At 38.5% G+C, this 21,663-nt stretch overlaps 5 protein-coding genes across 7 annotated transcripts; all 5 read left to right on the top strand.

Annotated features, from left to right (window-relative positions):
• Window positions 1-1,563: 1,563 nt before the first annotated feature.
• Window positions 1,564-5,056, top strand: LOC137723192 (probable envelope ADP,ATP carrier protein, chloroplastic). Its single transcript, XM_068462363.1, has 10 exons — window positions 1,564-2,085; window positions 2,614-2,670; window positions 2,961-3,023; window positions 3,132-3,188; window positions 3,277-3,360; window positions 3,599-3,667; window positions 3,748-3,860; window positions 3,949-4,118; window positions 4,352-4,430; window positions 4,600-5,056. The coding sequence occupies exons 1-10, from the start codon at window positions 1,735-1,737 to the stop codon at window positions 4,697-4,699; spliced, it is 1,143 nt and encodes a 380-aa protein (XP_068318464.1). The 5' UTR covers window positions 1,564-1,734; the 3' UTR covers window positions 4,700-5,056.
• A 436-nt stretch (window positions 5,057-5,492) lies between these two features.
• On the top strand, window positions 5,493-9,240 carry LOC137722974 (protein root UVB sensitive 5). Of its 2 annotated transcripts, none has more exons than XM_068462113.1 (15): window positions 5,493-5,877; window positions 5,967-6,026; window positions 6,135-6,292; window positions 6,394-6,494; window positions 6,585-6,643; window positions 6,854-6,900; window positions 6,982-7,060; window positions 7,148-7,220; window positions 7,421-7,510; window positions 7,679-7,738; window positions 7,852-7,965; window positions 8,072-8,132; window positions 8,219-8,337; window positions 8,441-8,533; window positions 8,628-9,240. In XM_068462113.1, the coding sequence occupies exons 1-15, from the start codon at window positions 5,702-5,704 to the stop codon at window positions 8,856-8,858; spliced, it is 1,521 nt and encodes a 506-aa protein (XP_068318214.1). In that variant the 5' UTR covers window positions 5,493-5,701; the 3' UTR covers window positions 8,859-9,240. The 2 variants fall into 2 exon arrangements, with proteins under 2 accessions (XP_068318214.1, XP_068318215.1); XM_068462114.1 differs by having other exon boundaries at window positions 5,796-5,877; window positions 6,435-6,494.
• A 2,734-nt stretch (window positions 9,241-11,974) lies between these two features.
• LOC137723061 (E3 ubiquitin-protein ligase AIRP2-like) lies at window positions 11,975-14,521 on the top strand. Its single transcript, XM_068462217.1, has 5 exons — window positions 11,975-12,336; window positions 12,959-13,109; window positions 13,261-13,327; window positions 13,441-13,675; window positions 14,112-14,521. The coding sequence occupies exons 1-5, from the start codon at window positions 12,212-12,214 to the stop codon at window positions 14,317-14,319; spliced, it is 786 nt and encodes a 261-aa protein (XP_068318318.1). The 5' UTR covers window positions 11,975-12,211; the 3' UTR covers window positions 14,320-14,521.
• Window positions 14,522-15,542: 1,021 nt separating this feature from the next.
• LOC137723535 (chlorophyll a-b binding protein CP29.1, chloroplastic) lies at window positions 15,543-17,260 on the top strand. The gene is made up of 2 exons (XM_068462737.1): window positions 15,543-16,087; window positions 16,738-17,260. The coding sequence occupies exons 1-2, from the start codon at window positions 15,587-15,589 to the stop codon at window positions 17,095-17,097; spliced, it is 861 nt and encodes a 286-aa protein (XP_068318838.1). The 5' UTR covers window positions 15,543-15,586; the 3' UTR covers window positions 17,098-17,260.
• Window positions 17,261-17,926: 666 nt separating this feature from the next.
• On the top strand, window positions 17,927-20,049 carry LOC137723647 (uncharacterized). 2 transcript variants are annotated; one of them, XM_068462844.1, is made up of 5 exons: window positions 17,927-18,248; window positions 18,401-18,617; window positions 18,706-18,778; window positions 18,852-19,038; window positions 19,559-20,049. In XM_068462844.1, the coding sequence occupies exons 2-5, from the start codon at window positions 18,452-18,454 to the stop codon at window positions 19,664-19,666; spliced, it is 534 nt and encodes a 177-aa protein (XP_068318945.1). In that variant the 5' UTR covers window positions 17,927-18,248; window positions 18,401-18,451; the 3' UTR covers window positions 19,667-20,049. The 2 variants fall into 2 exon arrangements, with proteins under 2 accessions (XP_068318945.1, XP_068318946.1); XM_068462845.1 differs by having other exon boundaries at window positions 17,935-18,248; window positions 18,873-19,038.
• Window positions 20,050-21,663: the final 1,614 nt, after the last annotated feature.

Below are 21,663 nucleotides of genomic sequence, written 5' to 3'. Positions count from 1 at the left end.
TATTTTTTTTATACAAGATTGATATTCTAAATTATTCTAATTTAATGAGATAAGTCATTAAACGTATATGAGACATATATGTGATTTTTAATGGCTTAACTCACAAGGTATTCTGCTTTAGAGAAGGGCTAAGCTGAGGAGGGCATATGCCTTTCTAGGAGCATTACGATCTGCAACTTAAATGGTCCCTTTTGAAATTTCTATTGGTCTTATTTTTATTGTGCATCTTGTGATCACGTTTGGAACTACGAAGGCAATCGCTCAGATGTCCCCCAACCCAACTCAGGAACAAACTGGGGGGAACTATAGCATGGGGAATTTCCACGTCTTGTCGCAAGGCTCATTATTAATTGTGGGTCATAGGGTGGGAAGCTTTATCTGATCAAGGGTCGGGGCACAAGAGTCCTAGTATATCCAGGTGCGAAGAACCCTAAAATCAAGAACCCTTGTGGCCCTCTTCACTAGAGTTCGAGGCTCCCCTACCCCCTATTCCCTTCTTCACAAAACCCCACTTAAACTGTTGACAAAAAAAGGACTAAACCACACAACATGTTAGTCATTACTAACTACTAAACTCTACACAAATATTATACGTTATCAACTAAATCAGTAACAGTATTGCGATAACATAAAAAAGTTTCTCAAATTTTATGAAATGAGATCATCATCTTCTATATATATAAAGTGCACCCCAATATGGTGAAAACATTCAAAATACCTTAAATTGTCCTCTAGAATTTCAAAAATTATAATTGAACCAAAATGAGTTAAAGTAATTTACCACATTTTAATTTTCAATGAATTTAAACTTAAAATTTTAGGGAGAAAAAAAAGAAAAAAAAAACTCCCACGTTAGTACGTTAGTGAGTGGCTAGGTTTCATGTTTTCGTGTGGCAATAGGCTAGTCTATGTACATAAAGTGAGTATCCCAAAATGGTGAAACATTCAAAATACTATAAATTGTCCTTTAAGAATTTCAAAATTTACAATTGAACCAAAAAAATTAAAATAATTCACCACGTTTTAATTTTTAATGAATTTAAATTTAAAACTTTAGAAAAAAAAAAAAACAAAAAAACTCCCATGTTAGTGGGTGGTTAGGTTTCATGGTTTTGCTTTATTTCTTTCTTTTTAATAATTTTTAATAAAAATATAAATTAGTTTTTCAAATAAAAAAATATAAAAAGGCAAACTGCCCTGGTCATTGTAATATTCCAATCCAACAATACATTACCATGTGAATAAATTAGTCATGTGGTGAAAATTTTCCGTCCATCTAAGTCATTTTCGTATATTGCTATTTAATATTACGGTATATCAATATTTTTCTTCACTTGTAAGTAAGTGGTATTATGTTTGATTCTCGCTAAAAGTAAATTTAAATCATATTATTACTAATCTATTGTGAGATTAATCATCCTCTTTAATATAGATAATATCATTTGTTAATAAAAAAAAAAAAAACCAAAAAAAAAAAGTTAGTTGTCAGATATTATACAAAGCCGAATTATACATAATATAAGCAAATGAACAAGGCCCCCAAAGGTCGCCTCCTTTTTAGAACACGCGCATTTCTTACCAAATTAGCAAATAACATATACGCGCCTGTCTCTACAGATTTGAGAGTTGGAACAAGTGTGCCTTCCCGTGCTCTCTGCTCTCTCTCGCTCTGCAACTGCCTTCCTCGCCTTATCCCTTCATTCTTCCACCTCCCTTCTTCAAAATTCCCGCGCCATGGCCGAAGATTCCAGAGCCATTGTATCATGGCGGAGAATCCCGAGCCTCAACGCCTCCCGCTGCGCCCTCACCGACGCCGCGGACCACCACGAAACGCTGTGGACGACCGCGCAGCTCAGCTTCAGCAGCGGCGGCGGTACTCGGTACAATTTCGCCTGCATTTCGGTGGCGGAAAGGGGAGAACAGAGGAACGAGTTTTCGCCGACCTCGGCTCAGCTGTTGAAGCATCCGTTGGCTATTCTCGCATGCGTGCCCAAAGACGTTGCTCTGTTTGCTGCCGGAGCCGTCGCTGGAGCCGCCGCTAAGAGCGTCACGGCTCCGCTTGACCGCATCAAGATTCTTATGCAGGTGCTCTTAACTCTCTCTCTCTCTCTCTCTCTCTCTCTCTCTACCTTTAATTTTATTACATTTCCCACAATTTTATTACCCGATATGCTTCCGTACGGCGTCGTATGCAAGAGATTGAGCGGCCCTTTGCCTTTTGCTTTCTGGTTTCGGTGAAAATACAGATAGAATGTTCAAAATTTGTTGCTTCTGGGAAATTAAAGAAGGCATTCGTTACAAAATTTAGAATTTTTATTTGCATTTGTGAATTTTGGAAGTAGCTAATTTGAGAAAATAGCATAGAACAGAATACATTACTCTGGAATTTTCAAAAGTAATTCTGGGTGGTTGCTTTTGCTGCAAGGAAGGCAAAGATTTCTGATTGCGGGGAAAAAAAATTCAATATTTGATTTGTTATTCTGTTAATTGCATTGTGGTTAAGGGCCGTAAATTAGCAGCAAATCGTATTCTTCACTATTGCTTTCGATCTAAATCAAGTAGTAGTTTAATTGGAAATGTTCAGTACTCGAAAATATGTTCACATCTTTGCAGACTCATGGCGTGCGAGTTGGGCAACAAAGCGCTAAGAAGGCTATCAGTTTTGTCGAGGTATGTTATGGTTGGTCCGGACCATCCTCTGGCTCTGCCCAGTTTTTAAAACCTCATAAATTATATGCATTTGTCTTACAGTCATGCATTCAAGTCCATTGCCTGCTCGCTAATTTCTCATATTGTGGTTTTGTGGCTTACATAATGTAGATTTAAGATTTTTTCAAGAGTTGCGTAGTTTATGGTCTTTCAAAATTTTATTACTTTATTATTAACATATCTTTTAGAAGCATTTGACATTATCCTGTATGATCACCTCCTCATGTTTAATGTCGGGTCATACCCTGCAGGCTATAACAATGATAGGGAAGGAAGAAGGGATTAAAGGGTACTGGAAAGGCAACCTTCCTCAGGTTCTTTGCTGATTAAATTTCCCATTTTGTTATATTACTTTCCCATGCTCTACGGAAGGGGTTTGCTTGAGTTGCATTTAATTTTTGAAAATTCTTTTGATTGTTTAGGTGATACGGATTCTCCCTTACAGTGCTGTCCAGCTTTTTGCTTATGAAGCTTACAAGGTAATAGTGAAACCCTCTTTACAAAAATGTTTGTATAACATTCCATGTATTCAGATCTTAAAGCTTCTTTTTTAATTTGATTTTGAAGAAACTCTTTAGGGGCAAAGATGGTGAGCTATCTCTTCTAGGAAGACTTGCAGCAGGTGCTTGTGCTGGCATGACATCCACCTTTGTGAGTAATACATTTATGGTCATTTGTGGTACTGCGACATTTTTATTTGATGAGCCTTTTCGTGTTATCGTCAACCTGTTTGTCAGGGTAGTACTCCATGGAACATGTAAACCGTGTATTTTACTTCTAAAGTCTACTCTATGGGTAGTCTTTAATATTGTTGATTTTTTTATCTACCTTTTTTCGTTCTACCTGTTATGTCGAACTATTCAAAGATGTACCATTTTCCTCCTTGTAGGTAACATATCCATTGGATGTTCTGAGGTTGCGCCTAGCAGTTGAACCAGGGTACCGAACTATGTCTGAGGTATGACTGACCTGATAGTGTTATTTATGAATAGCTGCCATTATCTTCATGAAAGATGAATTTTGAAGTGTTGTTTCCAGATTGCCTTAAACATGCTAAAAGAGGAAGGAGTTGCATCCTTCTACTATGGTCTTGGACCTTCTCTGATTGGAATTGCTCCATATATTGCTATGAACTTTTGCATTTTTGACTTGTGAGTCCACTCGTACCTCATTCTTTGTCACAATAAGGATAATACGATAATGTATTCTATGTTAGTTATAGTTGTCTTTGGATTGCAGGGTGAAGAAGTCTCTACCGGAGGATTTTCAAAAGAAAGCTGAAGCATCTCTATTAACGGGTTTGGTATCAGCTTCCCTTGCCACACTCACATGTTATCCTTTGGACACTGTGAGAAGACAGATGCAAATGAAGGGCACACCTTACAAGTCGGTTTTGGATGCCATTCCAGGTAGTGTTAAATATTTTTACCATCTGGCACTGAGATACAAGTGACGCATGGTGTTAAATATTTTCACACATGTTCTCTCTATTAACAGGTTTGTGTGTGTGTGTGGGACTCAAGTTATGGTATATAGGAAAATTTTATTATCTTGTTCGTCGCTTCTGTCTCTGTTTGTAATGAAGTTACATTTTTAGGTCCATAGTCAAAGTCATTGATCTGAGTTGATGTTGCTTGTGCAGGTATTGTGGAGCGTGATGGACTTGTAGGCTTATATAGGGGTTTCTTGCCTAATGCTTTGAAAACTTTACCGAACAGCAGGTTCCATGCACACCCTGTCTATTTTTTCCCTCTCGCATTATGTTAAAGTATATGTCGAATGATCTCATTCCTAAGCGCAGTTTTGGTTATTGTTCCATGCTTGGGGATCTATCGATTTTTCAATCCTCGTACTGTATTAGCTGATGAAATCTCCTTCTTTCAACTGCAGCATTAGGCTCACTACTTACGACATGGTCAAGCGTCTCATTTCAACCAGCCAAAAAGAGTTTCAGAGAATTGTGGAGGAAAATCGCAGTAAACACAGTTAAAAGGCTGTCAGTTGAACTGTCCAACATTTTGTGCTGCTGTATTGTTTTTGGCTCACCAAACTACGCGAGTACTAGGAGGCTTAACCTTCACCGAATTTTGTTCCCGACATCAGGTGGGACTTGTATTGTGAGGACTGAGCTGCCTAGTGAATGCTTTGTCCCGAGGTTCTATTTTTGTAGGACAATCATTAGTTCTAGTTCTAGTTCTAGTTAGGTTGCCTATTTTTTGTGGAATTTTGTATTCCACCTGGCTATGCAGTGAGTTTGAGATTATGTTAGGTAGAAACCCTTGTTGTAATGTAATCGCTACAGGTAATGGAAGCTGTTCTGATATAATTTTCATGTAGTAATTCTTTGCTTGGCTCAATTCTATCAGAATTGAACACACGATATTATAACACGTCAACATGTTTGTGACACTTAGTTCATAAATTTTATGACTGCTGAAAAATGTGTCTAGGCAAGTATTACTGCAAAAAACTTGTTTATGTTTCATCAATTTCTGAGTTATATGCATCAATTTCCAGGCTAATGATACAAAGTCTTGTGAAAATACATTGACGGTATATGTTAGGAGGAACTGCATGAAACGATAACTCAAAATGATGGTATCTTAAATTAATCACACAACTTCGACCAAAAAAAAAAATAAAATCACAGACACCTTGTTGGTATCGTAAGTCAAAATGCGGGTAACGGGTTTGGACACCACCACATTGGCATCCCCTTCTCACTTTAAAGCCTCCATTCAGGGGGCCAAACGAGGTCGTTTTGGAAGGTGGGTATGGTAAGTAGGCATAAACTCCGTTTTCAATGTCCGTACAGTTTGGGTGGTAGAGGATCGAAGAGAGATGGAAGATAGATTTGACCGTTAATTCCGTTTTGCTGCAGCGAGCAGTGGAGATTTGGAGAAGAAGAAGACTGACTCTGCAGCTTCTGTAACCTCAAAAACCCTAATTAAACTCCCCCCCCCCCTTTTCAAGGTCCTTCAAACAAATCGCAATGCCTTGTGGCGCTGCTGCTCTGCAACTCTCGCTTCCTACCTGCGCTTTCAACAAATCTTCTCGAAAGCCTCTCAATTTCAGACATTGCCGTTTCCGAACCGTCGCATCCTCTTCCTCCTCCTCCTCCTCTCAAGACGGAGATGTTAACGACGAAAATCGAGCCGGAAACGGCAGGTAAGAGTTCTCTGTTTGGCTCCCGAGAAAATTTTTGCAGGAAAAGAAAAAGAGTAGGATTGGATTGTAAATTCGTGTTTTTTTAACAGAAATCAACGGCAGACGCAAGTGATTTTAGTGGAGAGATATGGAAATGGCACTGCTAAGAGGTCAGATTGCAAATTTGAAATTTGATTAACCTGTTCAAATTTTAAACCCCCAAATGGTGTTGATTTCTGTGCTGTTTTTATTGAATTGTGGTTTGGTTTCGCGAGCAGGTATGTGGTAGATGATGAATTTCAAGTGCAGACATTTGTCGAGGACGAACTTATTGGTTCGGTATCAGATAGTTCCGGGAGCTCACATTTCAACAACGAAAAATTATCATGGCTTCCGGATATTGTCAAAGATTTTATCTTTCCTGCAGGCTTCCCAGGTGACTGACATACCTTTATTTAATAGATTGTATAGAAGAATAGACCTAAACATGATTCGCGGTGCTAAGTTTTTAACTTCGTGTTTTTCACTTTCGTGCAGGATCGGTTTCTGATGATTATTTGTTGTACATGTTGTTACAGTTCCCTACCAATGTTACTGCATGGATATGCCATACCTTAGTCACATCTAGTCTCCTAAAGGTTGGTTGGTTAGTTAGTTAGTTAGTTAGTGGATGAATCATTTGTCTTTTGAAAATGGTGTTTTACATTGTAATCGTGCGCTACTTGCAGGCTGTCGGTGTTGGCTCTTTCTCAGGCAGTACGGCTGCTGCTTCAGCGGCTGCTATAAGGTGGATATTCCTTTTTGTTTTCTGTATCTTTAATTTTTGTGGAATCATACGTGCAAGTTACGTTCAACTTCTAGGATTTGAATCTAGAGATTTGCCTAAGACTCGAAAGCAAAGGACATCATCTGTTCAGCATTTTTATGTATAAAGCAACGTTTGTGTATCAATTCTTTTTGTTAGACTGAACTGTAGGCTATAAGATTGTTTCTGCAGATGGGTTTCAAAAGATGGAATTGGAGCTGTTGGACGCTTATTTATCGGTTTGCCAATCATAAAGAGAGCTAAATGGAATACAAGGTTATGTGCTGAATTTTGTCAGTGACTATGCTCTCCTTTTTCAGGTGGGCGATTTGGAAATGTTTTTGATGATGATCCAAAGCAGTGGCGCTTGTATGCAGACTTTATTGGCAGTGCTGGAAGGTTCATCTAACAAACTTTCTGTTGGATATTGCATGATTGAAATTAAAATGAATTGTTGGGTAATTAGATTTTTAATATATTATGCAGCATTTTCGATCTTACTACACCATTGTATCCTGCCTATTTCCTGCCATTGGCATCTCTCGGAAATCTTGCAAAGGTATAGAACTGCTGTCCTATGTTGCCTAGATTGGTTGTACAATCACATCTGCTGCACTAGCTTCTGTTATCTCTATAAGTTTGGTTCCTGAAAAATGCATTATTCCCTCTAGTCATTTTAATTCTATATTTTTCCACCATAGCAGCATTCAGCTGATGATTGAGAATTCCAATATTTACATGATGTTGGCATCTAAACAGGCTGTTGCGAGAGGGCTAAAAGATCCTTCAAACCGTGTTATTCAAAATCATTTTGCAGTTGAGGGAAATCTTGGGGAGATAGCAGCAAAGGTCATTTTTTTTAATCAAACTTCACATAATTATTTAATCAACAAAAGAAGACAAAAACTTCTCGTGATTTGAGTAAAGCAATATTGCCTCGCTATATCTTTCCCCCTTTCATTGAACTATTTTTAAAAGAGACCGCTCTTCTCATAATTAATTGATCAAATGTTTCAGGAGGAAGTATGGGAAGTGGCTGCTCAGCTGCTTGGCTTGGGCTTGGGCATACTGTTCCTCGTAAGTTATTTTGTTTCTGATGATGATCTTTATTCTCTAGAAAGTAATGTGAACTTAGCAGTGACCAGCTTCTTTTGTTGATGTATTTAAATGATCTAGAATCGTGAATGCAGGACACCCCAGGCCTTGTAAAAGCATACCCAGTATTGGCAACGACATGGATGTTCATGCGACTACTACATCTTTGGTTACGTTATCAATCACTTTCTGTTCTCCAATTTGACTCGGTAAGACTGTCTCTCTCTTGCACTGGATAATAAGGGGAAAACTAGGAGATTTGATTTAAGGGTTAGTTCATATACAAACTATTCTTTCTGTTTTACTTTCTTACAGCTAAATCTTAAGCGTGCTCGTCTACTGATTAAATCGCATGTATTACATTCTATTGTACCTGGTAAGATATGTACCTTTTTCTCATCCTCTGCTTATAGAGATGTTAGATCATAAACAATGACCTTTCTCTCTGGTGGTTTAATTTAGGTGTTGTTGATTGCAATAGGGAAGAAAACATATTAATATGGCAAAGATTCATGAAACCACGAATTACATTTGGTGTGCCCTTGGAGGAGATGATTTCTGGAGAGAGAGCCGCTCCTACGGTAAAGGTTACGCTTACAAACATCTCACCATCTCTGTTTGTCAGTTGTTTGTTATACAGTCCTTCATTCTTTTATCTTCTCGTCTTTCATCCCTTAATAACAGGTGAAGGAACTTCTGGAATTATACGCAAAGGAGAAGTATATTCTTGTCGTGAACCGACAAATAAGCGAGTTTGAGGTCTTTGTTTCGTTCAAGGTATGCATATAAATTGCTAGTAAGGGTATACAGAAGATTGTTGTTCTCAACTTTTCATCCACCTTGAAATGACAAAAGAATAATATTAATGCAGGTTGGAGCTACGAGTATCTCGGTCTTACGAAGTGTGTGGCAGGCTTATTGGCTCCATGCCAACCGGAATAGCTTAGGAAATGCATTTGACCAACTTACAGAAAGCCGGTTGGAGATGGAAGACCGGTTCGAGGACTTCATCCAGCAGTTAAATGGAAGTGGATGGGATACAAATCAAATGAATCTGAAGGTCCCCAAGGAAATCTCCCTTGATGAATTGAACCCCGCTTGAGATTTCATATACCGGCATCAAAATAGGCATGTAGGTTTCACAGATGACAGAACAAGCACCAAGGATGATGAGGTTTGGATAGCTCTTCCAAGAAGTAAATTGTACCAAGGTGAGGTCTGGTTCAATTCCTAACACTGGGGAATCACACAATGGTAGTAAAAAGGTGAGGGTGAAATACCTCTATGAGTCTTCCCAACCCCCAGAATGATGGACTGTCGTGACGAAGCCACTAGCTGATCCTTTTTTGTAAAAGAAAATTACAAAAAAAATACGATTTTGTACCACTTTGGAACAGCCAAGTTTGCCCATAAAACATTTAAGTAAGCAACATGCCACATCAACCTATATTATATAATTTTATTTACTTAAATTGGCCATACTATTAGAGATATTGTCTTAGAAGTTACATTTTATGTTAATCTAGTGATAAGGATCTTGCACGGCAAGGTTTCAACTTGGATCATTTTAGAAGGTTTCTGCCTGTTGCCCATACTCTAGCTTTGGATTTTCTTAATAAACAGCTTACCACTCACTACTCATCCAATCAGTGGCAAAGTAAAAGAATTAAGAATTAAACCAAATATTTCCTATATAATTTAACTAAAGAAGCGATTGTCAAGAGTTTGTAGCTCAAACGGTAAAAGCTTTTACTTCAGCACACATCCCATATTTGTACTTCTCTCCCTTAATATCTTTGGTATTAAAAAATGAGTAAATTGATGTTTAACCTCTAAATTATTATCCTAGTTGATATTGAATCTTGAACTATTTGAAATTAACCATTAACCCCTTCCCGTCAAATTTGATGAAGTTTCTCCACCTTGTCGTCAAATACTGGCACGTGAATCAATTTTGAGGGTAAAGTCATGCCAGTATTTAAGGGCAAAGTGGATGTAATGTCATCGAATATTTCAGTGAGTGGTTAATTGGTTGATTTTTTTTTTTTTTTTTTTTTTTTGTAACAAAAAGTTTAAGGGAAGATTGCCTACTCTCACCACCAGCACCAAGGCATACCCACAACCTCAAGCCAGAAAAAACTTATGCGTGACATCTAACTGCCAGCTGCTACAGGTAAGGATTTACGAAAGAATTTACAAGCTGCGCACCAACGAGAACTGTTGGCAGCGGGGATCCAACTTGGATTGAGGTCAACCACAAGCACGTCCTTACCAACTGAATCAACCCTGGTTCACAGAGTTAATTTATTTAAAAAAAAATTCAGAGAATCAATTTCCAATGGGATAATAATTCACGCGATTGAACCACGGTTTAACCATAAAAAATATAAGGGTTAATAGATCCCAGTGCTATTGATCTTATATTTGAAAAGAATTTGTGATGCATAATAGTCCATGGAGCACTTAATTATATACAACTTGAATTAGTGGTTTGACGTCGAATCACAAAAAGGGAATGCTTGCCCTTGTTTGCAGCCAAGTTAATTAATTTGTTGATCACATATGCAATCTCTCTTGGGTTGCCTTGTCATTATCATCCAATTAACCAATCATTAAGTCTCTAATCCTTATTTGATTGCATTTGCTTGCGTTTGTCAGTTCGATGCTTAATGTATGTTAGTAGTGGTATTTGATGAAGATAATTCTAATTTGTACACCATCTTGTTAATAACTATACGTTGGTCGTCAAAATTTTAGCATGTCTACTCTAATATCACGTTAAGATTTTAAATTAGTAGTTCTCATTTCTAATCAATATTAATATTGTCTTTAACTTAATCATTTTCATATACCAACATGTACGAAGTTTTATGCACGTTTTAGCAGTACAAAATGCCGTAATTTTTTTATGATATTTTTTATTGGCAACTCCGCACCGTGCAGCATAAGAAAAAATGTGTTAATCTTGATAATTATTTTATTTTCTGCTTAGTGTTTGTTAAACAATGTTGGTGGACAATAATTAATTTCTAAAGCAATAGAAATACATGATTATGGACTACAACTTTGCAAGAAACCTCCTTTTTAATGGCATATATATATATATATATTATCTTTCCCCATCAGGGAACCACCATCCCATATGGTTCTAGCATTACCATACATTAACAATGAGATACATTATATATTAACTATAGTTAATCTGTCTTAACATTGATTACCTATATTATGTTTGATGATAATATTTTTATGTGTACTTAGAACACTCATCACATGTGGTGCTATTTATAAGTTGATATATCATACATTCAGGTTTCCCTTAATTTACTTTGATTATTTTACTGTATTTATGCCTTGCATAAAAGAAATGCACCTCATACGGCTCAAACAAAATTGACTGAAGCAATAAAAGAAAAGTAATTTATGTAAAATAAAATTATCATTATGCAACGTTCTAATTCAATAATACAATTTCTACGAAAAAAATCTCTACGAAAAACGAACTCTATTCGTTGTACAAACTGATAGAGTTCCATTCACATGGGGCATGAAAACCAAATGTCCGAGTCGCTATATTATATCAATTATTTTTCACTTAATAGGCCAATAATAATAGCATACTCCCGACTCCATGATGAACAAGGGAAGAGATTCCTACGGATTTCTTCGACCAAATTCTTGGAATTTGGAAATTTGGATCTTTAAAATTTGATTTAACGATTATAATTATTATAACTTTTAAAAAAACTTTCTATTTATAGTCGTTGGATGAAATTTCAAAACTCTGAATATTCAAATCCTTAAAATCTAGTGAGAGAGATTCGGAGAACAATGGTTACAATACAGCTCAAAGGGCCCCGTCCCTTCACCAATCACGACACGTCGCGCTTGAAGCAACCACCAAGCGCGGGACCCACAAACAAACGGTGGCACCAGATCGTCACACCCACAGCTCGAATATAGCTTCGTCCCTGTCACCGTGCACGTAGCACCTCTGCAACCCACCGCCTCAGCGACGTCGTTTTCCGCAAACATAAATCGCGAGTCGGTAGGCCAAACGGTCACTCGCGCGGTGATGATGAAAGATATCGGCAAACGGTCTCGTCATGAATCCCGAAGCGGGTAGAGAAGGGCAAATTAGTTATTTCACAATTAATATTTTCTTTTCTGTTCTTTTTCGCTCTTCTTCTTTTCTTCATTAATAGACTGTTACGTGTGCTCTAAGCGAAAACCAAGTAAGCCCCAACCCCTCTCTCTCTCTCTCTCTCTAAAACCCTTCACAGTGTGCACGATTCTCTCTCTCTCTAACACCTGAGGAGTTACAGATTCACAAACACAAAAACCAGTTTTATAAGTTTTGATCAGATTTTTCTTCCGGTTGTAGAGAGAGAAGGGGTCATATATTTTCTGCTGTTTTTGGAGAGAGAGGATTTTTGAGGTGGTTGGGAGTGATGGATGTTTAGGGTTTTCTATGGGAGGGATGAGAAAATAGTAAAAACGATCAAGAAAAGCAAAATGCGTAAGTCTTTCAAGGATTCTATCAAGGCGCTCGAAGCTGATATCCAGTTCGCCAACACTCTGTAAGAACTCCTGTTCTTTCTCTCAAATTTCATCCCGTTTTGTTAATTTTATAAAACTTTCAGATTCTGGGTCGTACCCAATTCCCAATTTTTCCCTTGGGTTTATGTGATTTTTATGGAAAATTATCGTATTAGCAATTTGATGATTTTTCAGAATTTGGGCTCTCTGTTTCACATAATTTTTGTTAATCTCTTATGTTTCTGGATTTTTTTCATGTACTTAGCATTGCAGAATTTACTTATATGTTGAACAATTCACTTCTGTTTCCGATGTTAGGCTCGATGTATCCAAACTGCCTCTTGATTTGGTAGTTGTTCTTGTTCAAATTCTTACTATTTGGTATAGGGGGATTTGAGCTTGTTCTTTCTGCTTTTACACTGATTTGTGTGGTGGATTGGATAACTTATTTCGGTAGAACTTTAAATCTGCAGTTAATTTTGATATAGGATAATATCCTGATCCTGTTCGCATCTTGCCAATCTGGGAACTTTTGTTGGTGCACTGCATAATCTAATGTTTTACTTTCTTAAAATTTTGTTTTGATGCATCATTTGCTTTGGAATTTTCTGAGGGAGAGATGTATCTTATGGGTTTTATCCATTGAAATTTTATTGTATACAGGGCTTCTGATTATCCGAGGGAATACGACGGGGCCTGCCTCCAAATGAGATTATCCTATAGGCCGGCCGCACAATTCTTCTGGTTTCTTATTCGGTGGACTGATTGTCACCTTGCTGGAGCCTTGGGATTGCTCAGAATTCTAATATACAAGGTGAATTGCAGTTTATTCCACGCCTATGTAATGTTATTTTTAGCTTAGTTGATAGATAGTGACCCCTCCGTCCAACTTTTAATCTGGTGTATTGGTAATAAAGAAATGGTAGCTTCTTGTCTTTGCTGTGATGGTGTCAATTTTGTCGCAGGCGTACGAGGATGGGAAGACCACCATGTCTATTCATGAAAGAGAAGCTAGTCTAAAAGAGTTCTATGGTAAGTAAATTGACGGCGATTTGTGTTCTTTTATTCGAATTCTTGAACAGAAGTGTTTATAAAATAACGATGTACAACTGTTTAGCAATGCCATTTTGACTGTTTCAAAACAGGCGTGATATTTCCCTCGTTATTGCAACTCCAGAGAGGAATGACTGATGTAGAAGATAGGAAACAGAAAGAAATCTTATCCGCCAAGTACAAGAGAAAAAATGAGACGGACAAAGGAAAGCTCACTGAAATTGATTTAGAGCGAGAAGAAGAATGTGGTATTTGCATGGAGATGAACAGCAAGGTCGTATTGCCCAATTGCAGTCATTCTATGTGTATGAAGTGCTACCGAAACTGGTAAGCAGCTGTTACTTTGTCCTTCGTTTTCCCCTTTTGCTTGTTGATTTTATTTTCTCATTTTTCTTAACGAAAGCACAAGTGGTTGAAGATTCTAGTAATCTTTACTTGCACATAGATAGGCTGAAATTTGGCTGAAACACAATAATTTAGATCGGTATACTTCGAAATTTAGCAGTCGATATACCAGATGACGGAAATATTTCTAGGGTAGACGTTTCTATACTGCAAGAGTGAATTACAGTTAGACAAACACTAACAAGAATGAATTGAAAGTGAGAAGATGATGTTCGGTTCTCATAAGTGATAACATAGCACGAAGGTCGAGTCGTCACTAGCATATATAATCGGAATCTAAGACGTATGTTTTTCCTTTGGCTACACCAATTCATGCAAATATGCACAGCTGAGAAGATTTCCCCTTTGATTTGTGTAGGCGTACGCGGTCTCAATCGTGCCCCTTCTGTCGGGACAGTCTCAAAAGAGTCAACTCAAGTGATCTTTGGATCTACACCAGCAACAGCGAGATTGTTGATCTGTCTGCAATCTCTAGGGAGAATTCGAAGAGACTTTTTATGTACATCGATAAGCTTCCTCTCATCGCCCCAAATCCTGCGTTTGTTTCGTATGATCTTCGTCGGTAAGGGGTTCATACTCGCATGTTCTTTCGGTCCTTGTTATCAGTAAGGACAATTAACAGGGGCTGGAGTATCAACTGGGACATTCTCGTTACAATTCTTTCCATATTTCCCATTTAAATTGGAAAATGTAAATAGTGTTGCATTACTTTGACAATTTTTTCTTTAATTTGTAATTAATTGCAATACTACCATTTTATTTGTGTTAGTTTAGAGGTTCCTTATCTTTGTAAGCAAGCATGAAAGTTGTTTTCTTTATTGGTGGAAAGGCAAGGCGGAACACGGTGTGTAAGCAACCAGTTTCCGATTTTTCTTCCAAGGGCCGGGAACCTGTTTGGTGGAAGATGCGGCGCTGCCGCACACACGTCGATCATCCAGACCGCGGTAGACGCCGTGCCGATAGTGACCTACACATGACATTACAATTTTCAGATGCTTATGCACAAGCTCTCTTAAAAAGACAAAGACGCATCTAAAGCTGAACATTACAACATAGAATCAACTGTTCAGATATTAATATCCAAAAGAGGTGGGCATATATGTACAGAAACAAGTGCATTTTGATGGCATTGCTTTGATCCTATGTAGTACTAGCTTGGTACCGATGAGTTTTAAAAGAAAAAAAACGGATATCAAAAAAAAAATTGTGTTTGGTAAACATTCAACTTCAACATTTTGTTTCACAGTTTTGGATGAAAAAAAACTAAAAGTTGTGATAAAAATAAGCCTTGATATGTAAGTTATTTTCTAATCTTATGGGTTTATGCTAAGACACCTTGGGTCTTCCTTGTGGATTGAGCTTTAGGAAAACACCTTTATCTCACATAATTCACAGTTTTAGGTAAAAAAAAAAAAAAAAAGTTAAAAGTAGTGGTAAAAATAAATTACTCGTTTAAGGAAAAAAAAAAGTCGAGCAATGCTCTGTTGTACCAAATTAATACGAAATGGAAGAAATCACTGAGGAAGTGGCAACCACAAGAAAAAAACAAACTAGATTTTATGGTACTTGTAACCTCAGCCACAAGAAATGCCACAACAGTCAATTGTGTACAAATTTCCAAAACCCCCCCCCCCCCCCCCCTCTCTTCAGATAAGGCAAAGATAAGGCCGATACCCTCACAGCCGTCAGATGGATACTCTCCTCAATCCAACGCCCACGAACCCGCCACATCGGATCATCCATTCGAACCCGATAAAATACTTCAACTTCCACCTCCACATAAATCCCAACCAAATTCACTTAAAACATACATTGCAATCTTAGCACACAACCATGGCAACAACCACAGCTGCTGCCGCCGCTGCATCCTCATTCATCGGGACACGCCTTCCGACCGACGCGTACTCGAACTCGGGACGGGTCCAGGCCCGTTTCGGATTCGGCGCCAAGAAGCCCAAGAAAACAAAACCCACTTTCTCAACAGACCGCCCGCTCTGGTACCCGGGCGCCAAGGCTCCTGAATGGCTGGACGGGAGCTTGGTGGGCGACTACGGGTTCGACCCGTTCGGTTTGGGCAAACCCGCGGAGTATTTACAGTACGACTACGACGGGTTGGACCAGAATTTGGCCAAGAACTTGGCGGGTGACGTTATCGGGACCCGAACCGAAACCGCGGACGTCCAGTCGACGCCGTTTCAGCCTTACACGGAGGTGTTTGGGCTGCAGAGGTTTAGGGAGTGCGAGCTGATTCATGGAAGGTGGGCCATGCTCGCCACGCTCGGTGCTCTCACTGTTGAGTCCGTCACCGGTATCACATGGCAAGACGCCGGAAAGGTACTTAACTTCCATTTTTCATGTTTTGATTTGGCGCCAAATCAAATTGACTATATTCTCCCTCGTTACGAAGTTCGTCATTTGATTCACTCCTCACGATCACTTAAATAGAAAAAATTCAGAGAGTAACAAAGAAACAAATTAGGCTCTTTCTATGGTTACCACGTCGATTAATCTCTAGTCGTTTGAAAATTAATAAAAAACGTTTAGACCTGTTTAGGCGTTCGTTTAATCTGCTCATATTTGTCTAAGCATCCGCCTAAGTTATATCTCTCATTTAGACATAAAATACATAACTTTCAGTTTGCATTTTTTTTTAATAAATTTTAAAAAACTTGTTAAATATTTAGATGAATACATATTATATGTTTGTTTCTCATATTTTCATTAACTTCTAATACTTTATAATTTATATATCATTCTATTTTGCAAGTTAGTATCTCAATAAAATTATGTATTTTTTTTTAAGTAGAAGTAGACACTTATTTATACAATATATAACAAATTTTCTTAAATCCAACCTTAGCCCTAGACTTTAATCCACCACCTAACTAGTGTCTAGTATCTTTTAAAATGCTTACATGAAGTGTATTTTTTTCGCCTGTTCACTTCACACAGTCAACACTAATTATGTTGACCTATTTGTACAGGTGGAGCTCATCGAAGGATCATCCTACTTGGGTCAGCCACTCCCTTTCTCGCTAACCACGTTGATCTGGATCGAAGTTCTAGTGATTGGTTACATCGAGTTCCAGAGGAACGCCGAGCTCGACCCGGAAAAGAGGTTGTACCCGGGTGGCAAGTTCTTCGACCCGTTGGGTCTTGCTGCTGACCCGGAAAAGAAGGCCACTCTTCAGCTGGCCGAAATCAAGCACGCCCGCCTCGCCATGGTTGCGTTCCTGGGGTTTGCCGTGCAAGCCGCCGTCACCGGGAAGGGACCACTTAATAACTGGGCTACCCATTTGAGTGACCCGCTCCACACCACCATTATTGACGCCTTCTCTTCTTAGAGAAGTATCTTTATGTGCATATCATGTTTGGTTTTTTAATCAGTAGACCATGATCATGTACCGTTGGTTAATTAGCTGAATCATGATATGTACTGCTTAAGCTTGTAAAGATTGTGATGGGATCAAAGGATTAGTGTATGCAATGGCATGTGAGCTTTTCCTATTTGCTAAATGACTACATGGTTGATATGTTACATTGCTTGCTTTAGACGTAAAACAATTTATTTCGAGTTAATAAGTATATTTTTTAACCACCATGAGACGACTCAGTGGTTGGAGATGAATTCTAGACTCGTATTTTATATGACACGTTCTGAGTTTGATTCTGGCGCTGATGAATCACATGATGGTGGATAGGGAATGTGGAAATGTCTTTATGAGTCTTCCCAATATCCGATACGATAGACTTATGTGTCGAAATCATGAAGTCATCAACTACTCCTTTTTTAAGGTAGAAAAAGTTAACCTATTTTCACTTTATAAACTTGATTGAAAATAAACATATTGCATTCACCAATTTTCTTTTAGCCTTGATCGACTATTTAAGATATTCTTATGGGTGAATAAACTCTAATTACAATTATCTAATTGAAAAATTCAAAACCCTAAGGACCCAATTGAAGAAAAGAAAACATAGCATATCAAGTTCGAGATTCAAGCATAATAACATAACTTACCAATTTGGCGACGAATAAGAATCTCACTCCTTATAAAATGTCGTTTTCTTTTAAAAAAACGATTGAAACTACAATAAATCAACTTAATTGGAGTCATTTTTTATCGCGTAAAAGAAAGATAGAGTTCTACAAGGTCTTATAGCTCAAATTCACAAAGAGTGTTTATCACTACAACCGTTGTAGATTCAAACTCCCCTCCTCCAGTAGAATCTTAACTCTTTGATTGGATTGGGCTTAGAATTCCCACTTTTGCAACTTCAAACGGCCCAAATCCGGTAAAATTCAAATCCCTTTGAGCAAAAAGCATCTGTTAGCTCAAATCCGAAAAATATTCCAGACTCTGCTTCTCCTCCAAATCACGAGTCCACGACGGCGGCAGTACACGACCTACCTCCTCCCGCCTTATCTCCATTAAAGAAGACTCCGGCCGGCGAAGGAAGCTTCTTCGACAGCTAATTCGAAACATTCCTAATGGTAACCTTCTCCTTTCCCTCTCGTCCACTGGGCTCACCAGGTGTTTGATTGTTTGCCTCTGAGAGACTGGATACTGTTTTTGCTTGTATAAATCTTTTACGTTGGTTATGAACTGTCTTTTATGTTTGGTAAATTTGATGATAATGTTACAGATGGTTGCATTTTGCACATGAAATGTGAATATTTACGGAAAAAGATTGGACATGGGAACTCGGAGTGGTTTGTGGAATTTCGGCAACAAGTTTTTCACATGTGGGATCATAGGCTTATATGTTTCAGACCGATTTGCGAGTGTTGCTCCGGTGCGTGGTTCCTCTATGTCGCCTACGTTAAACCCTGGAACTACTTCTTTGATGGGCTTGCCAATTGGTTGGTATATTGAAAGATATCTTATTAAGATTGTTGTGCTGTGCAATGTGATGGTTTATTTAGTGGTCTGATTGTGATTTGGTTGCAGATGACTATGTTTTGGTGGAGAAACGGTGTCTTCAAAGCTACAAGTTTTCACATGGTGACGTGGTAGTTTTCCGGTAATTTTTGCCCCCAATGTTGGTCGAATACCATTTGTGTGTGCCTGTCTGGTGAATTGTAATAAGAAACTAGACTTGTTGGAACATTTTGCAGCTCCCCAAGTAACCACAAGGAGAGTCACATAAAGAGAATAACTGCCTTACCTGGTGAGTGGATTGGAACACGTCGTTCCTATGATGTGGTGAAAATTCCAGAAGGACATTGTTGGGTTGAGGGAGACAATTCATCTTCTAGCTTGGATTCAAAGTCGTTTGGACCAGTAAGTTCCCCTTACTGCTAAGTTTGTGCACTACAAACAAGTAGTTTAGTGATAGTATAATTTATCATCATGGCCTTCATTATTTTGATTTGCTGCCTAAAGATGTGAAACCCTTCGCAGACTAGGTATCTGAACTTACTTCTGTATATTTATGGCAAATCACTCTGCTTGTTTATGCATACTCTAAAAAATTTTGAAATGCGGAGTAGGATGGAAATCGTTTAAATGAGACAGTATGTTATTTCAGGACACGATGAAGTTGAAATGCTGTATAGATAATTAGTTTGGCATTAGCACAAGACTTATCATTTTGAAAGAAGTTTGCAACCCGAGGCTATGCTAGATGTTTTTGTAATGCTTGACATGTTTTAGGAATTTCTTTCAGAAGTTACCTATGATCGTTTTTGTTCAATTGTCTGCATCAGAATTCATATTGCATTTTTGCAAATTAATTTGAAAATGTTGGCTTTCTTCTACTTTTTGGACACTTTGGCTAAGTTAAACAAGCTGTTGTTGGCAGATTCCTCTGGGTTTAGTTCAAGGAAGGGTTACCCACATTGTGTGGCCTCCTCAGAGAATGGGTGCTGTTGAGAGAATAACACCGCAAGACACGATTTCATCATCATAGTTGGACACACCTGCTGATCCCCACTTTTGAACGGGAGAACATATACTTCTTCTTTCTGGAGTTCTTTTATTTTGACCATTTGCCATGGCAGCAGCCTTTTATTGGAATATTGTTAGTCAAGGTAGATCAAGTAAGGTCGTTTGAACTTCCGGCCCTCCTTGAGGTTTAGCCATCAGCTCATCAAGTTCCTTTGTCTTAGCTCTTGTTTGGTTCTCTATCTAGTTATTTTCTTGTGCTAAATCTCGTCCACTGGTCAATTTAACAGTCTCTAGATTATTGATTCAACAAAAACTTCGTTTCAAGAAAAACTTAGTTTCGTTGTGAGTTAATTTTCTGTCAACTGGTTTGATTTCATTTAGAGGCTGGGGAAGTTTTGCTTTGTACCCTGACCTAGCGGTAGCCCTTCGTTGAGGCGGCTTGCCCCTTCCCTGGAGTTGGATTCAGTTGCGTGGTGAAACTAGCTCTAGTACCGATTACTAAGAGCAGAAACTTGCCCCTAAAATTCTACTTGTAAGGGAAGGGTGACCAAGAGCTCCTTAAACCACTTCAAGAATTAAGGTACGTTATATGATGTGGGATCACTGAGTTCTAAGAGCAATTACGTATTTATCTCTCATCACAGCTTGAATAGTCGCGTGATAACAAATGTAAACACATGACCGCATAAAACTTGTGAAACCATGTCTAGTTGGATGTGGGATCACCGAGTTCTAAGAGCAATTACGTATTTATATGTTATATAATATATTTAATTACAGCCGCCTAGATGTTTAGGCGCTAGACTTGTGGAACCATGTCTAGTTGGATTGGGTTGGCCTTTTCTGCTTTGGTCTAGTCACACCAAGTGAAACGTTTCCTTCGTGTCCTTTGGCACCTTCTTGGGAAAGGGATTGGTGAATTGTATATTTCTCTCCGTTCTCCAGCCAAATCAGAGTCTCATTGGGCTTCATGCCATGTCCCGCTAAATAATGGCATTTTCCTCCTCGCACTCTTTCGCCAACCCCTTTCTACCGTCGCCTTTTCCTATTGGCGACGAGTTGTTTTACCAAACAATAGGCCATGTGTTGTAAAATCGACAGTGTGTGTGCAGTGGAATAAGACACAAAATTTACGAGGTTCCTCTACAGTCAGTGTGACTGGAGTACGTCCTCGGGCAGTAGTGATGCTTTCATTATAATTGGAATAATAAGAGTACAAAGATAACTCTATTAATTCTCTCCTCTCCTCTTCCTCTCTTTCTCTTCCCTCGTCTCTTTTTCTCTCTGTGCTCTCTCTTCAAAGTATACGGAGTGCTCTATTTATAGAGCAACTCCAAGTACACATCTTTGACATTACAATCTCCACATATCAATATTCTGCCAAGGTTTTCAACCCTTTGGCAATGTTTTCAATGTTGTGGCAGGTATTCAATACTGTGGGCATTCATTACCCACTAGTATTTTCAACACTCCCCCTTGGATGCCCACATATCAACATTAGTTGCCTCGTTAAAATCTTGATCTATTTTTGGATGCTCCCCCTTGATGAGTTTCTCCCCCTGATTTCACATTCTTTAGGCTGATCATTGATCCTGCTACTTTAGTCTCTTAGCGGTGATAGTTGTCGAATGAGGTGTTTCACTTGTTGTTAACTTTCCACAGACTTGTTCTTGAACTGGGTTAGAGGGTCTTCTGCTAGACTTCCTCCAAAGGTCTGAATTTACCTATTTTATCTGGAGCTGAATTTGATTCAAGGGTGGTGGACACTTAATCTTGAATCGGACTTGTGATTTCTTCAAAGACCGTCTAGGCTTGATCTTGAATGAAATTGGACCATGAGGAGCTTCATGTGACAAGTGATCTTAGACTTTGTCGGGGATGAACTGACATGTGTTTGTTGTGGTTGTCTCCACAGGCTTCAATGTATCATTTTCACTTGCCTTACTTGCTCCCCTTGCAGAAGTGGTATTTTCCTTATGCAGGTTTGGCATCTTCTCGTGTAGTATTTGTCCTCTGATA

This window comes from Pyrus communis, chromosome 17 (genome assembly GCF_963583255.1).
Source record: "Pyrus communis chromosome 17, drPyrComm1.1, whole genome shotgun sequence".
NCBI classification, from domain to species: Eukaryota; Viridiplantae; Streptophyta; class Magnoliopsida; order Rosales; family Rosaceae; genus Pyrus; species Pyrus communis.
The sequence above is the reverse complement of the archived record's forward strand: the minus strand, read 5'-3'. Positions and strand labels throughout refer to the sequence as shown.

Coding starts and splice junctions, on each gene's coding strand:
- LOC137723192 (XM_068462363.1), top strand. CDS start 1,735: ATGGCCGAAGATTCCAGAGCCATTGTATCATGGCGGAGAATCCCGAGC. Junction 3,189..3,276: donor TTGCTTATGAAGCTTACAAG/GTAATAGTGAAA, acceptor TTGATTTTGAAG/AAACTCTTTAGGGGCAAAGA. Junction 3,361..3,598: donor CTGGCATGACATCCACCTTT/GTGAGTAATACA, acceptor TCCTCCTTGTAG/GTAACATATCCATTGGATGT.
- LOC137723061 (XM_068462217.1), top strand. CDS start 12,212: ATGTTTAGGGTTTTCTATGGGAGGGATGAGAAAATAGTAAAAACGATC. Junction 12,337..12,958: donor ATCCAGTTCGCCAACACTCT/GTAAGAACTCCT, acceptor TATTGTATACAG/GGCTTCTGATTATCCGAGGG. Junction 13,328..13,440: donor TAGTCTAAAAGAGTTCTATG/GTAAGTAAATTG, acceptor GTTTCAAAACAG/GCGTGATATTTCCCTCGTTA.
- LOC137723535 (XM_068462737.1), top strand. CDS start 15,587: ATGGCAACAACCACAGCTGCTGCCGCCGCTGCATCCTCATTCATCGGG. Junction 16,088..16,737: donor CATGGCAAGACGCCGGAAAG/GTACTTAACTTC, acceptor CTATTTGTACAG/GTGGAGCTCATCGAAGGATC.
- LOC137723647 (XM_068462844.1), top strand. CDS start 18,452: ATGGGAACTCGGAGTGGTTTGTGGAATTTCGGCAACAAGTTTTTCACA. Junction 18,779..18,851: donor GGTGACGTGGTAGTTTTCCG/GTAATTTTTGCC, acceptor ATAAGAAACTAG/ACTTGTTGGAACATTTTGCA. Junction 19,039..19,558: donor ATTCAAAGTCGTTTGGACCA/GTAAGTTCCCCT, acceptor TGTTGTTGGCAG/ATTCCTCTGGGTTTAGTTCA.
- LOC137722974 (XM_068462113.1), top strand. CDS start 5,702: ATGCCTTGTGGCGCTGCTGCTCTGCAACTCTCGCTTCCTACCTGCGCT. Junction 7,966..8,071: donor CTGTTCTCCAATTTGACTCG/GTAAGACTGTCT, acceptor ACTTTCTTACAG/CTAAATCTTAAGCGTGCTCG. Junction 8,534..8,627: donor AGGTCTTTGTTTCGTTCAAG/GTATGCATATAA, acceptor ATATTAATGCAG/GTTGGAGCTACGAGTATCTC.